Raw genomic sequence first — 15947 nt, forward strand, 5'->3', positions numbered from 1 at the left:
CCCCCATAGTAAACTCCCAACCCACCATAGTAAATTTTCCCCCCGCCCCATAGTAAACTCCCAATTTTCACCATAGTAAACTCCCAACCCGCTCCCATAGTAAAAATCGGGGATTTTTCCAACCGTGTATCAATTGCATGCATGCATGCATGCATAAAATCTGAGACATCTGTGCATGAGCCGCGCAGATATGTACGGCGCCTGTGGCATCAGCCGCATAATTATATATAAACCGGGTATATATACAGTAGTACATATATGTACTGCAGTATACGTACATATATACTATATATAGCTAGTATACATGTGAGATTTTGCGCGCGCGCGCCGGCCAAGTTTTGCGCACCGAATCCCTTATAAATCCCAGGCCACTTCGGATCCCTATAGACATATGCATCTGCATGCATTCATGCATGCGTATGTATCGATCGATATTATGCATGCGAGTGCATGAGTGCGTGCACTGCATGCAATTTATATTGCAATTAATATACACATATTGAAGCTCGATTGCTTACAAATACCGGTAGAACATTTTCAATTTGACCAAATGCCAAAAACCGTGGAACGCTAGCATCAGTTGCAGCTGTAAATTGTTGGATGCTAGAGAATAACGCACCAGCAAATGCCTAGTGGTATGCGCCAAAGAATGTGGTGTTTAATGTAGACACTTTCTAGCCTTGTACTTTCGTAAAATTAGAGTCAGATATCATTTATAATTGATATTTGACTTCCGACAGATGAATCTGTCAGGACCTGATGTTGAGGTATAGTGGTTCGGTGAAGTGACCGAAGTGAAACGGTTCGGAGAATAAGCCGAGCTGCGGAATCAGAGCGCCGGTGATGAAGCGAAGGAGAATCGCACCGGTAGCATGAAAGATAAATTGAGGGAATTTCCCATGGTTGGAGAAGTAAGCAAATAGACAGTAATGCAGGGACTCACCGGGGACCAAGTCTCTGACACACAACCAGTAGCTGCGACAGAAAGAATGGATAAGGATCCATTCATCCAACACCTGAAAGCACACAATGTTAGCTTCCACAAGACAAAGTTGTCTAGGTTGCGAACAGGGCATGCATAATATCTAAGTACTGAGTTAACAATAGTCCACAGAATCAAAGGTAAAGTCCATATCAAAACGTAATAAGAATAACTGCACTTCAAAGAGTAGATGGGCAAGTGCCTACAGCTACCTGATGTGTTGTAGATCAAACACGTAGTAACACCGGAGTGTTCACAATAGAAACGGTGAAGAAAAGGAAAAGAGAAAATAGGTGAAGTTGTGCTCTTATAATGGAGACTAACTTCGGGACGGACATAGTGCGTTCCGAGGAGTTAGCGCGATCCTAGGAGTCTACCTCTCTGATCATACCCTTTAGAGGGTTTACCTGCTTTGGTGTATGACTCGAAGTATCTCCTGGTGCTTTCTTCTCTGGCACCCAACAGAATCAATAGATCAGTTACGAGGTCTGGCCCTCGTCTTAATCGATTAGATAATATTGACACGCCTTTATGATGATCCAGTATTTTATTTTTCATGCGCTGTGTTCTGGTTACCGTATAACTATAGTGTAACAGTCATTCGTATCATGTGTTCACTTACTAGCAAAAGCATGTGGTATTACAAATCTAAGAAATTAACTTTCCAGGTCTTCGGTCCAAGTATGGCTCAGTTGTAGCTAGTACCGTAAATAAACGCCATCTACCGGGAATAACATTAGAACCGAATGAATGTGGTTTAAAACTTCTGTGAAATCACTGCCTTTCATATACACCGAGACGACCTTTATGCCAGAATAATTTCTTATTGGACTTTGAAAATACTATTTGTGTATCTAAGGAACAGATTAGTCTTTATTTCGCTGGACTTAGGTTATCCTGGCGTGCCTTATTTTATCGCCGTTATAACAGCATTCATAACCTTCGAGCAACAAGTTGAAATACCCCCAATTTATTATACCAATGATAATAATCATGTTCATATCGCTGAAAACTTTTCATCATAATTCCCTGAGATGTATTGTCTGTGATGCGTCATGTTGCAAGACATAACAGGATGCAAATGCATCTCTGACACTAGCAGCATCGCATGTTTTACTATTCTGAAGTAGTTTATTTCGATAGACTATTCCCCGAGCTTTCCATCCACATACCAAGCAATTTTAACCCGCAACGTAATTATGTGACAGCTTGTTGCTGTTAGTGAAATGGCCAGAGATAACCTTAATTGCAATGAACCAGCGGTGGAGCTTCTAACATATACAAGAATAATCAACCTTTTAGTGGTCCTTGAACGTTACACTGTAGCAGTAGAGCTTCTTTTACCCAGCCAGTCAATAATAAACGATGCCTGATATTAAGAATGAACATAATAAATTGTAGGACAGAACTTGCAACTTCTATAATTTCTAAGTTCGTCAGAAACTTCACATTACAATGTAAAATCGTAATCCTTAAATGCACGTTTAAATGCATTTGATTCTATCAATTCTTCTTCCGGAGCTTGAGCACATTCTCTCCAACTAACTCGCTTTTCAGCATTTAGCAGTCGAGCGAGAACCTTCCGGCCGAACTGAAAGTCAAACCGATTGACAGTAGTCAAATCTATAACCAGTGGTTTTTCTTCACCTGGGACTGATATTTTGAAGTACTCACTTTCGTCCGGAGAGAGCTCTCTCTTGTAGACCACCCAACTCGCCTTTTGCGCTTCTGCTTTAAACTCTTTCTCAATCAATGTTGCAGATATAGAACCAGGAATTGGCACAACTTGGGTATGGATATGAACTCCGCGAGACTGGCTGAGTTCAAAACTGACCATCGAGAGTCCTTTTGAACGGAACATTTCGGCCAGAGAAACAAGATACTTTTGTCGCTCCACATAGACAGTGTCTTTGGATTCCAATGGCACGTGTTCCCACAACGGAACATGGGCCAGTGGTAGTACCAGGGCATGGCCAGAGAAATCAATCTTGTTGTCTAGGATCTGAGGCGTAGTCAGGGGGCCCTTTGCCAGGGCAACATACGTCTCATCCCCTATGGATACTACTAGATTCTTATCCAGGTTTGGATTGGACAAGCAGAAGAAGCACCCTTCCGGTCCAACAGGCTTCATCGCCGCTCGCTTGTTGTCACGTCGATTTCTGAAATCGAATTCGCTCTCCACTCTCGTTCTCTTTCTATCCTTTGGCTGTTGCCATCTTGTCGATTCGACAGTTGTAGGGAATGGAACTTTAGTTGTGCCTACAGGATCGGGCTTGGGGATGTCAGGGACGGCAATGTTGAAGGCATAGAACCACTTCGCTTTCGAGCCAAATGAACCGAGACTAATGAACCGTGTAATTTGACTCTCTTTTGAAGTGTCCCATTTGTATGGAACTCTTTCCCAGAAAACGTCTTTCTGCGGCCCTGAAATGGTGAAATGATATCGCGGCTGTGTCTTCTTAACCGCATCCACCAACGAATCCTCGTGAATGATAGAGTTAAAATCATTCAAAGTCGTTGCGGCATTGGTACCATTCGTCACAGCCGTCGGCCAGCGACTGGAGATTAAAATATCTGCTGCATATTTTAGCTTCTCCTCAATATTTTCACCATATTTTGTGCAAGCAGCAATGGTAACTCCTTCGGCGGTTTTGATTTGGCCTATCCCCCCTAGATATATCAAGTTCTCAGAGACCTCGCCACTCTCACTATCAACACTAACACCGTCAGGTAGCTCTGCTTGACTAAAGTAGACTGTTAGCTGTGGGGTCGTTAAGTTGCTGAGAGAATCTGAGCTGGAAACGACATCTTCGCCGACAATGATCAGACACATGAATGGTCCATTTTTTGCATTGATTGCGTTCGCCTTTTGGATCAGAGAATCTAGATCTCCATTTTTCGCATATCCTAGCACCAATCTAGATAGGTTAGCATACTTGCATAACGAATTATAATACTTACATTTTATGGCTTCCCATTTCTGTATCTGGAGGATAAATTGATTTTTCAAGTTATCGCACTTGGTCTTTGGGACCACCGGTTACTGTACTGTACCGATCCCGCAGTGCCTGCCTAAACATGCCCCCGAGAGAACAATAAACCGCTCTGCAATGACCGAGACCAATGCGTACTTAAATGCAAAATATTAGTCATTAAGTTAAATCTATCTTTATGTGTGCGATATCTTAGCTGTAGATACCCTGCGTCAATAGCTGATACTGATCATAAAGCCGGGTATAAATACTGCCAATGGACTTTTGAATCAAAACATTATCCACAAAGCCATCAACCTCAGAATCGCTTAGCTGTAACTGGAACCGTTGGCGCAATTGCATGGCTGTTGCTGGACCTAAGTAGAAACACGGCAGGTCTGAATCGCGAGCCATCATCTCCACCAGAATAATAATCGATTCAGCATTTTTCCTCAGCGCTTTGAACGACTCCTTGAGGAGTCCTCTAAACATTTCGAACCACGTCGAACCAACACCGCCCATCAGATCAACATATTCCTGGGTCAATTTGAATGGCGCTGCTTCAAAGCCAAATCTGCCTGGAGAATTAGACAACAGGAATCCAAAGTCAATGTGAATGATATGTCCCTCATTGTCCAATAGAATATTACCATTGTGCCTATCCTTGATTTGCAAAATGTAGCAAATGACGGAGTATGCTGCAAGAGACCTAACAAATGCATCCAACGCCATTAGGTACCTCTCAGAGTCCTTACCTCCAAACTTGCTTTCAAAATGGTCGACAAGAGACGCGATTGTTCCTTTCGGATTCTTCCCAGAGGCAATTGAGGCATTGGTCAGAGCCTTCTTGATAGAATGAATCGACAAACCGTTAGTAATAGTCTCGACAAGGCCAGACGAGTCATTGGTAATAAGAATTCTCATGCGTTTAACCCAGACATCAACCTCGGTGTCCTTCCAAATCTTCTCCATGGCCATGATTAGCTGGCACGCAAAAGCTTCCTGTCGCAAATCGTTACCAGTCTTCGCAATCACTGAGAACAAGTCCCAGTTAGGGTGGCTACCATAAGGAGAAGATTTTCTGATTCGCTGTTTCCTGGCCTCCCAATCTTCTCCTAGATTAGCAGCACTCGGATCATCACTATTTGACGAGGTCATACCAGCAGTCTTCAAGTCATTTTCCAACTTCCTCTCACCTGCCTCGCCCTGCATGCCAGAGTAGGCGGTATGCTCTTCCATTGACTGCATGCTAGCAATGATCCGTGATTTAATGGCACTAATATCGCTCTTTGGAAGCTTGCTACCTCCCGCATCTAATTGCGTCAACATAATGGCCGCTGTTCGCATGTGGGTAGCCAAGTCAGTAACCTCAAATGATCCCTGGTTGTGATTCATCATTGTGGGCGTAGATGGTATTGACGTAGGGTAGGAAGACGAGAAAGAGAGATCTGATGCCCGTGGAGAGGACGCTACACCCTCTTTCTGTACCACCTGTGGCGGAAGAGGAGACGGCGGGCGCTGCGCAAACACCGACAGCGAGGCCGAAATAGCATCCTGCACATCGAGCTCCTTTTTATTCTCGTACTGGCGGAGAGCGCTAATATCAGCCATGTCCTTTTCCTCCTCGTCATCATACTGGGCGTTCTCCGGGTCATATCGCTGGTAATTCGACAGATTCATCGGTTCATAAGTCGTATCAAAAATATATCGCCTGTCGGGAGCATTTGGGCCAAACAAGTATTTGTTGGCGTCGTTATCCGGATCAAAGTCGACGTCCCCTTTGAGATACTCAACCAAGAGAAGAAACGGTACCCTTTCGGCCGAGTTCAGCACGGTCGCCTCGGCAGACGATATTCGCACAATTCGGTTCTGGGTGGCTTCGTCATCGCAATTTGGCAGAAGCATAGGGATGTCGACCTCCGCAGGCAAGTCTCGATTGAGCATTGCTAGCTCAGCTCGCAGAGCCGACAGGCGGGCCTGCTTTGGCACTTGGAGCAACCGCGCTGAAATTGCCTGAAGCGCATATACAAACTGGGTCTGGCACCGGAAATAATTCGTCTTCAGGATCTTGACCCTTTCATCGTAGGTAGACTCCGGCAATAGGGATGACGAAGGCATCGTGCGCAGTTGGGTCGCTCCAGTAGCAGTAAAGTTGTTGGTAGAGCTATTTGACGCCACTGAAGTGACTGAGGGTGTGGGGGAATGTTGCCTGAATTCCTCTTCCTTCTCGGCTAAGTTGGGAAGGGACATGGACTCCTGCTTGCCATACTCCATGGATCGCACGCGCTGGATGGCAGATTTCTTCTCCAATGGCTTTTTCTGAGGCGTAGCTTTAACGGGAGCATCCTGCGTAGAATGCAAATCAGGCGTCGAGGACGCGTCTCGAGAGTTCTGTAGCTTAGCGAGATGCATACTGGACGCTGAGCGGCTGCGCAACAGCTTCGAGGCAATTTGGAAGACATGAGATCGCTGCTTACGCCCCTGAGAAACTACAAGAGGCTTGATGAATTCAGCCACCCCGGGGAGGCCTGGTGCCGCGGCAATTACGGATGCCAATACCAACGCTGGGGCAGTATTTTCCCGCAGTTTTATGGTTGGCGGATTGCCCACGTTGAACAGTACATATTGGAGCTTATTATAAAGCCGTTTGCAAACTTGGAATCCGTAGCTCTCTGGATCAGACGCCAGCTCCGTGAGGTGTGCTTGCAGTTCCCAAAAGACCAAGAGCGTCGCATGGGTTGATTCGCTGCAGAGGTCTACCAGCAGGTCCTCAAGAGCCATGGATTCCGTCTCGACGGTAACCTGGAGTTGCACGAGCTGAGGCAAAAAAAATTGGATCTCCTTCGAAGGGTACGACCGCAGCTTCTGGCACAGGTAGAGGTGAATACCGACATTATTGGCGTGCTGCTCTAAGTACTGCACGCAGCGAAAGAGCGTGAAATGCGGTGAGTCGATAAAGCGAAGAAGTAGAGCATTGCCGCTTCCGCGAATGCCATGATCCGACATTTGGCCAATTTGTTTTCAGCGCGAAGTACAATATCTGTCTGTTGTAATGACGTTTTCGACAGCTAGTCTCTCCAGACTGGTTCAAGCTCGGTTCGCCATCAAAAATTGCGACAACATATACACAAACTAGGCTTCAAGAAGAAGGAAATGAACGACTGATGCAAGCGAATGTCCTTCTTCAATATCGTTGTGTGGAAATGCTTCCAATTCAGGTCGACCTGCTTATTGATTTCGTGTTCACACAATAGAAACTAACACATGGAACTTCAGTACTAAAGGGGGGCCGACGCTTGGGGATGGGACAATAACCGCCGCACTCAATATTATGTGCCAGTCGTCTGAAGTTAATTGAGTCGGATCCACCAGGATTAATGATGGATTTTGAATTGCGCAAGAATTTATACAATAGCGTATTTTGATGTATTTCTTACAGGCTGCTCTGGGTTTCAGCCAGCGAAATGCTTTGCCATTGCATGCTTGAAAGGGTTTATGTTTTGTGAAATAACAACTGCTAATTTCGTAGAAGATAGACATTGCATGCAATGATCAAATACGGTATGTACCGTATTGATCTCGAATGCACGGACGGCTTTAGCAGCTCCTACTGATCCGAGCTTTCATTAATTTTTATTCGCTGGAAAAATAACAAGCGGTATCCGTATATTTCTTGACATTGAATAAGCGGTTGTGAGCGCCTGCAGCTAATGCCCAATCTACAGTACCTGGCTATACCTGGTTACTACCGCAGTACGTACCACCAGTGCATAGGGGACAGGGATACATATCACAGTTTTATCCGTCACTCATACACAACTATTCGAAAAGACCTGTCTGCGCAAAAAATATATGGCATGTATTACAAGTAGGTAAGTAGCCTCAATGGAATGTGGATTCATGTATAATTGCAAGGAATGATTGATAGATCATGATGAGCATTCCCAATGTGCCAGGCAAGATTGCTCAACAACTCTGCTATTGACTTGATCCTCGTACAATCAGTATTGCCATAAAAGTACAGCACTGTCACGCAGGTGGTAGAGACAAAGACGCAGCTGAATGGATAAATTGAACCATTCTTTTCATTTTACGTACAGTCCCGCAGTGCGAAGTGTGTACCCTGCGCACACTACTCGCATGGTTGTGCATTACTGAGCACGACGGAATGACAGATAGCCGCCCAACGGTATCCCCACAAAATGGAGGAGACATTAGTACCACACTTATTCAAATACGGCTGCGATGCAGGCGGTCCTCTGGGGATGCTTAGAACCCCATTACGTATTTTACTCGAGTTCCTCCCTTTCTTGGAGGTTCAAAACCCACGGCACCGATGTTGAGTGATAATCGGCGGAGGAGGGGGGGGGGGGGGGGGGTTGGATCTATTTCTAACCAAAACCAGGCGGCCACCAAGAGAGGCAAGTGGGCAGATCCGTCCCCCGCCCAACTCATCGCCGATGGAATTCGATATCCACGTTCTAGTGCGCGGAGGAAAGGTTGAAGAAACAGCGTACCTGAGTCTATAGGCTTTCTATGATACGGAGTTGCCTCCAGTAATTACAGTCTGCGGTATGGATCACCTGGAAAAATGCTGTAGCAGCCAGGAATGGCCCCCGCAATATCAAGGCACAAATGTCCACGGTTCGAAGTTCCGCTCGCGCTAAAAGAACCTCTCCACAAAGCTAAGATCATGTCTGCGATGGAAAATCCGCTTCGAGACCGTGGGTGAGTACCATCGTACGGCTAAACCTATCGCTGTGAGAGGGGTCGCATCGTGGTGCACCGCTAAGTGCAATCAAACGCGGCCCAGTGCTCTCCTCCATTTTTGCACGAGAACAGGCGGGCCACTATAGACGCATTCTATCTTCAGCAAGAGAAAATGGGCTGAGGAAGAAAAAAAGTGCTCTTTGATCATGCATTATTCAACTGAGACCTGCTGATAAAAAAATCAATAAGATAATATTCGATAGGACCGGGAAAAGTGAAGAAGCCATTGGTGCCCGATATTCAGAAGGCTTCCGTAAAGCGACCCCCGCTTAAACCGATCTGCAGACCTAATCTTGCCAGTTGACGTACAGAACACAGGTTATAGGGCTGCATGACCGAGGATGTCTGTTTGAGAGATTGAATGTGAAACGACGTAGTTCTACATTGGATGCTTCCAGCCCTCCCCCCCCTCTTTGTCCATGATGAAATGGATTTTTCGCTCCTTCTTTCCCATCGCCGTATTGATGTTTTAGCCTTGCCCGAGGGCGGAAAAAGCGGGGGTGGAAAAATGAATCACCAACGGTTATGCAACCGGCCAATCTGGAACAGTCAAAATGATCATCAAGAACAGCTGAACAGAGGCGGAATTGGCGAGGGCGGGGACTCGTATGGCCCACTACCTGCGATCAGGTAAAGGCTTTGACCGCACGGGACCGTATAAGGCTTGGAAAATGGGGGCGGTCTGCGACGTATGCAAGGACAAACTGCGAAATACGGTGGAGAAGTGTGGGTAGCCCGTGTATGCCCATAGCGTACAGTACAGTACATAGTCGGACTCGAGAGGCGAAAAAGCGAAGAAGACTATCGTGATGCCATGGAAGCAGCGAAGGCCCTAATTTGGCAGGTCTCTAACTCATAATTTGCTGGTTTGCATTACCGTTCGACAGGCTACGGTCTGGAGATAATCTGTGAGACAGCGCTGCTCATACTGTGTACATTGCAAGGCGTATGCTCAACCGTGCGTAGAGTACCTGTCTCAAATGCTGCAGGACACGTTGAAAAGGAAGAGTCAACCCATCAAGTACCACCGCAGGACCCATTGGAAGAGTCAACCCCAGCGCTGAACTGCGGGTGTATGCGAAAAAGAAAGCCACGGAGTTTATGCAGACAAGTGCTCGAGAGGAAATCAGTTGTATAAATGTGGCCCATTTTCGCAGGCCTTTTAGGGGGCTTCTCGCTAACCTTGGTTTGGTTCTCGTTTCCTCCATAACTGAGCCTAACCATGTACAATAAAACGAACAACCCGGAGGTATTCTACGCCATAGAAGACCCTTCTACGGGCCAGAGCCAACAAGTACCGTCTCCTTCAAAAGACATTGAAAAGCAACCTATCACTGGCATATATGAGCAACCACCCATCGATGATGAGATGTACGACCCCAAGGACGAAACCCCCGAGACTCGACAGGTGGCGCGTCAGCTCAAGGCTCGACACATGGCCATGATCTCTCTCGGTGGAACTATTGGTTCTGGTCTGTTCATTGGTACCGCGGACTCTCTGTCGCAGGCCGGACCAGTGGGCGCCTTGATTGGATTCCTGTTCATGGGCTCGCTGGCGTATTCCATTACACAGTCGCTCGGTGAGATGACTACCTACATCCCTGTTACCGGTTCGTTCACTGCATTCAGCACACGGTTTATCTCGCCTTCGTTTGGTGCCGCGCTCGGCTGGCTCTACTGGTTCTCGTGGGCCCTGACCTTCGCCGTAGAGATTAATGCCGCGGCAATGGTCCTCAACTACTGGACCGACGCTGTTCCCAATGCAGCCTGGATCGCTATCTTTTTCGTCGTAATCACATTGCTCAACCTGTGCGCTGTCAAGTTTTACGGTGAGATTGAGTTCTGGGTGGCGCTCGTCAAGGTCGTCGCCGTCGTCGGCTGGATCATCTACGCCTTTTGCATGGTGTGCGGCGCTGGCAAGACTGGCCCAGTTGGCTTCCGATACTGGCGAAATCCTGGCCCCTGGGGCCCAGGCATCTACGTTAAAAACGTAAACAGTGGCCGGTTCCTGGGCTGGCTCTCTTCCCTCGTCAATGCTGCCTTCACGTACCAGGGCACCGAGCTTGTCGGTATCGCCGCCGGTGAGTCGTCAAACCCGCGAAAAAACGTCCCGAAGGCCATCAACAAGGTGTTTTATCGAATCGTCGTCTTTTACATCTGTTCCATCATCCTCATGGGTCTTCTTGTCCCGTACAACGATCCGCAGCTGGAGAGCGATGACTCCTACATTGCATCTTCGCCATTCGTCATCGCCATCATCAACTCCGGCACCAAGGTCCTGCCGTCCATCTTCAACGCTGTGATTCTCTCGACCGTACTGTCGGCCGGCAACTCGGATGTCTATTACGGCTCACGAATTCTCTACGCCCTTGCCGAGACTGGTGTCGCGCCGAAATGGTTCAAGTGGTGCAACAAGCAGAACGTTCCAGTGTTTGGCGTCATCCTGACGGCCGTCTTTGGGTTATTTGCGTTCCTCAATGTCTCCAATTCCGCCACTACCGTGTTCAATTGGCTGCTCAACATCTCTGCCGTCGGCGGCATGATTGGCTGGTGCGCCATCTCCTTCTGTCACATTCGATTTATGCAGGGTCTCAAGGTAAAGGGCATTGACAGGAACTCCTTACCGTTCACGGCCAAATGGGCTCCATACTCCACATGGTACGCATTTATCGCGAATTTCTGCATTGTATTCCTCCAGGGCTTTAGCTGCTTCTTCAATTTCAGCGCAGACACTTTCCTCACTGCTTACATCTCGCTGTTCATTTTCGTCGCCCTGTGGATTATTTTCCAGGTCGTTTTCCGATGTCCATTCATGATCAAGCTCGAAGACATGGACTTCGATTCGGGCCGACTAGAAGTCGAAAGAACCGTCTGGGAGGAGAAGGAGAGTAAGACTCTCTGGCATAAGATGTGGGATGTTTTGTGCTAACTTTCTGTATTTACGAACTTAATGAATTCTGTTTTGTATTTTATATATACCAAGCCATATTTGTGTACGAGTGTTCTGCAAGATAATTACTTTTCTCCACTGTTCGTTTATCGGATAGGTGTCGCTGGTGTCCGGTAGGTCAATAGGGGTTGGCTCACTTGAGGGGTAGGGTGTCGTCGGTTCGAAATTTTCCCAACCCGCCGTCCGGTACTGTAAGGAACATTGTATATCATGGACGACTCCGAGTTACAGGCTATCCGACAGGCTCGACTAGCTGAGCTTCAGAAAAACGGCGGTCAGAATGCTGGTCAGCAGCAACAGCAGGATCAAAGCCAACAGTAAGTTATTATATTGAAATTTAAGATGCGAATGTGGTTAACTAACGATTACAGGGCCAGCCAGGAGGAGGAAATGCGACAGTCCATGATGTTGCAGATCCTGAGCCCTCAGGCTCGTGAGAGGCTCTCCCGTATTAGAATTGTTCGTCCTCAGCGGGCTCAGAGGTAAGTCTCTAGATCTAATGATCTCTACATCTATTGATTCTCGGTTCGGGAAATCATGGCATGCTGACCTCATCTAGTGTCGAAGATCTACTTATCCGAATGGCACGAAGTGGACAGATTCGACAGAAGGTTTCTGAAGAGGAGCTTGTATCGCTGTTGGACCAGATTTCGCAGCAGGAACAGCGAACCAGCCAGACCAAGGTAGTGTTCACCCGACGAAACGATGACGACGATGATGACTATGGCAAGCCTCATAAGGACTCTCACGCCGACTCTGATGAGGATGACTTTTTTGATTAATTAGCATTTAGTCTTTGGCAATTAACCGTACCTAGATGTAATTTTTGTTGGTATATGTAGCATGTTACATCCTCTTACATCCTGGTCACCTTGCCCATAATACCGTGTACATGTTATTTCCTCAGCTCAATGCTCTATATTGGACTTTGAGGGAATCGTCTTGTCTTAAATGGACTTTGGAAAATCATCTACAGCTGAGACGACAACTCAGTAAGAGGATCCATTATTCGGCACCTCCGCCAGTTCATTACTGTACCCCGGTACTTCGTAATCGGTTCTTAAAGGTATTTTCGCTGTGTTGGTAATCCACGAGTGAGAAGTAATTTGCATAATACATTTGAGCACAATAGGTCTTGTAAAAAAATGCCAGTGGTAGACCATTATGGATACTGCACCGTTATCAACGCTCAATTGTAGGTACCACTGGTATCTCACCATGTATCGGTGATTCACTACGGTATTGGTATTCATAAGTTCTTGTTACAGTAAACGAGAGAACAAAAAGGTGCAAATTGTCAGCCGTTACAACTAAAATTACTGGTTAACAAAGATAAAGATCAATTGAGTAGCGCCTTACTACTGTAGTTCTATAACTTTCTCTCTTCCACAGGTTGTGGAGTGTAGCAAAGGCATCTCATGCAGAGCTACGCCTTCAAAGGACCTCCAAAGCCTATATATCAATCTTAAACCCCAGTCTTTAACACAATTCAAAGAGATAGCATATTAAGCATATAGGGCCACATAGTGAACTCATTTAATAACCAACTGAAGTGCTTACCAGGCAGCATCTTGTCGATATCGGTACACGGGAAAATCTCCCAACTACCCGCTAAAATATCCAAATTTTTCTTTTCAAATAGACTTCGAAATCTCCAGATATACGAACAACGCCATAAAAAATGCCTCCAGTGCAGCAGATCCCACAAGGCCAAGGCCAGCCGTCGAACTTTGAGAAGTTCAAGATGGGTGCCATGATGGGCACTACCGTCGGTGCCGTTATTGGTATTATGTTCGGTAAGCCGTTCTCCCCCCTTCCCCCCGGACTTTCTTTACAGTACTAACTAAACGACTTACAGGTGGTATTGCCATCTTCCAGAACGGTCCAGGTCCAAATGGTTTCATGCGAACTCTTGGCCAGTACATGATGGGTTCAGCCGCTACTTTTGGGTAAGTTAGACCCCACAGTTTGTATAATGTTGCTAACGGTGATCTCCAGTCTCTTCATGTCCATTGGTTCAGGTAAGTGAGCTCTTCACACAAACAAATTGTGGGTAGACAACCGCTAACAGACTAGTCATCCGATCCGAGGAGCGGGCGCCGCGACACCCTGCCGAGTGGCAATTGGCCTATGCACGAGCGCGTATTGCGTCTCGAAAGGACCTTTCTAACTAAATTAGCCTTCCACTGTTCTTGTACAAAGCCTCAAACTAACATACATCATTTTGCCACCCTAATCTCTCCGTGTAGCGTAGCTACCGGAGCTCGGATACACTTCATCTAACTAGGGGAATTGTGGGGACCAGTCCCCCTAAACCCCCCCTGGGGCCCCGCCTGACGGAGATAAACACAACTGCTTACGCATACTCCGCGAAGCGGAACCGCGGGAGCTCTAGGGCTGGCCCTCGAAAATCCACCAAGATACCGGTAGTAGAAGACGGAAAGTAAATCCGGGGTATGTCGCGATGTCGCGAAGCCGGCTTGCGTGCGCGCGCGCAATGCGGGCACATCCCCTTCCTTTCTATATGGAGGGAGGGTCACCATGTGCGCCATCCACCACCGTGATTAAGCAGGCAGCCATGGCGTTCCAACAGGATGCAATTAACTTTGTCAACTTCAACCAGGATTTCAGCTGCATCTCGGTGGGCACCAAGAATGGGTACAAAATATACAAGTGCGAGCCATTTGGGAAGTGTTTCTTCAACGGTAAGTGAGCCATTGTCGGGCTGCGGGGGGCTTGACTAACTGGGTAGCCGATGGTGGCATTGGGATTGTGGAGATGCTGTTTTGCACGAGCCTTGTTGCGGTTGTAGGCATGGGCGACCAGCCGGCGCTGTCGCCGCGGCGGCTGCGCATCATGAACACGAAGCGCCAGAACACGATTTGCGAGCTGACGTTCCCGACGGCGGTGCTCAAGGTGCTGCTCAACCGCAAGCGGCTCGTGGTGCTGCTCGAGGAGCAGATATACATATACGACATCAGCAACATGAAGCTGCTACACACAATTGAGATGGCGTCGCCCAATCCGGGCGCCATTTGCGCGCTTTCGCCGTCCTCGGAGATGTGCTACCTCGTGTACCCGTCGGCGACGCCGCAGCTAGCGTCGCTCAGCATGCCTGCGCACGCGCCAGCCGCACCGACGCCGCAGCCGAGCCGCACCGGCGAGGTTACGATCTTCGATGCTTTAACGCTGCAGCCCGTTAATGTCGTGGAGGCGCACAAGAGCCCGTTGTCCGTGCTGTCGCTGTCGAGCGACGGCAGCCTGTTGGCGACGGCATCGGACAAGGGAACCATCATTCGCATCTTTGCCGTGCCCAGCGGGCGTAAGTTGTACCAGTTCCGGCGCGGCACGTACCCGTCGCGCGTGTTTTCCATCAATTTCAGCCTGTCGGCGAGCCTGCTGGCGGTGAGCTCGGCGACAGAGACGATTCACATCTTCAAACTGCGGCCGACGGGCGAGCCCTCGCCGGAACCAGACGGGGCGACCGGGACCGACGATACGGTTATGCCGAAGCTCAACTCATCGAGCTCTCCGGAAAATCTCGACGCGTACGTGGAAGGCAAGCGCAGCAGTGGGGTAGTCGCCGGAATCCTGCGGCGCTCCTCGCAGAGTCTTGGTCGCCAAGTCGCAGGGGCTGTGGGCGGGTACCTCCCGAATGCAGTCGCCGAGATGTGGGAGCCCAAGGAGCGTGATTTTGCATACGTCAAGCTCCCTGCTCCGGCTGGAACCAAGTCCGTGGTGGCCCTGAGCGGATCAGGGTCCTCCGCGTACGTCGTTACCTCTGAGGGGTACTTTTATCAGTACGCCATAGACATGGTGCGCGGCGGGGAATGTGAGCTGACGAAGCAGTACTCTTTGCTTGATAACTCGGATGAGAGTAGTTGACACCTAAGAGAGAGAAGAGGAACGGTTTTCTCCGGTTATTTTAATGCTAACATGAAACAGTATGGTCTATTTATATTTATATAGATGAATGTTATTAAGCCAATGCATGGTTGAGGCCGACTAAATTAATTTGTGTACGGATAAATTGATTCCACCGCGTACGGTAGAATAGCTTGCACTTCGATCTAAGCTGAGACTGAAAGGATCAATCGAGATGAATCATTGTCGGTTGAGCAGTAGAACGGGTAGAATTCTTTGATAAGCATAGTTGGGATGAGGAGGGTTGATGGATTAATAGATGAATTGAGTAAATCGGATTGACGTACTTGAATAGATTGGATATGGTGAATTGAGTGGGTTCAATAGGTTAGATTGAGTGTACTAGTTG

At 47.8% G+C, this 15947-nt stretch overlaps 6 protein-coding genes across 6 annotated transcripts; 4 read left to right on the forward strand and 2 right to left on the reverse strand.

Moving 5' to 3' along the window:
- Positions 1-2432: 2432 nt before the first annotated feature.
- DRN1 (Drn1p) lies at positions 2433-3815 on the reverse strand (the record flags this gene model as incomplete). Its single annotated transcript, XM_076686317.1, has 1 exon — positions 2433-3815. One exon carries the CDS (start codon positions 3813-3815, stop codon positions 2433-2435), a length of 1383 nt encoding a protein of 460 aa, XP_076539390.1.
- A 352-nt stretch (positions 3816-4167) lies between these two features.
- On the reverse strand, positions 4168-6960 carry PIK1 (1-phosphatidylinositol 4-kinase; the record flags this gene model as incomplete). The annotated part of the gene is made up of 1 exon (XM_076686318.1): positions 4168-6960. The coding sequence occupies one exon, from the start codon at positions 6958-6960 to the stop codon at positions 4168-4170; it is 2793 nt and encodes a 930-aa protein (XP_076539391.1).
- A 2986-nt stretch (positions 6961-9946) lies between these two features.
- On the forward strand, positions 9947-11653 carry ALP1 (amino acid permease; the record flags this gene model as incomplete). Its single annotated transcript, XM_076686319.1, has 1 exon — positions 9947-11653. The coding sequence occupies one exon, from the start codon at positions 9947-9949 to the stop codon at positions 11651-11653; it is 1707 nt and encodes a 568-aa protein (XP_076539392.1).
- Positions 11654-11884: 231 nt separating this feature from the next.
- Positions 11885-12456, forward strand: SDD2 (Sdd2p; the record flags this gene model as incomplete). Its single annotated transcript, XM_076686320.1, has 3 exons — positions 11885-11991; positions 12046-12156; positions 12234-12456. 3 exons carry the CDS (start codon positions 11885-11887, stop codon positions 12454-12456), a joined length of 441 nt encoding a protein of 146 aa, XP_076539393.1.
- An 899-nt stretch (positions 12457-13355) lies between these two features.
- On the forward strand, positions 13356-13848 carry MGR2 (Mgr2p; the record flags this gene model as incomplete). Its single annotated transcript, XM_076686321.1, has 4 exons — positions 13356-13470; positions 13533-13623; positions 13673-13695; positions 13751-13848. The coding sequence occupies 4 exons, from the start codon at positions 13356-13358 to the stop codon at positions 13846-13848; spliced, it is 327 nt and encodes a 108-aa protein (XP_076539394.1).
- A 350-nt stretch (positions 13849-14198) lies between these two features.
- ATG18 (autophagy-related protein 18) lies at positions 14199-15559 on the forward strand (the record flags this gene model as incomplete). The annotated part of the gene is made up of 2 exons (XM_076686322.1): positions 14199-14379; positions 14427-15559. 2 exons carry the CDS (start codon positions 14199-14201, stop codon positions 15557-15559), a joined length of 1314 nt encoding a protein of 437 aa, XP_076539395.1.
- Between the last annotated feature and the right edge of the window lie 388 nt (positions 15560-15947).

Source organism: Trichomonascus vanleenenianus (genome assembly GCF_965637985.1).
Source record: "Trichomonascus vanleenenianus strain CLIB 3782 genome assembly, contig: TRVA0_036S, whole genome shotgun sequence".
Lineage (NCBI taxonomy): Eukaryota > Fungi > Ascomycota > Dipodascomycetes > Dipodascales > Trichomonascaceae > Blastobotrys > Blastobotrys vanleenenianus.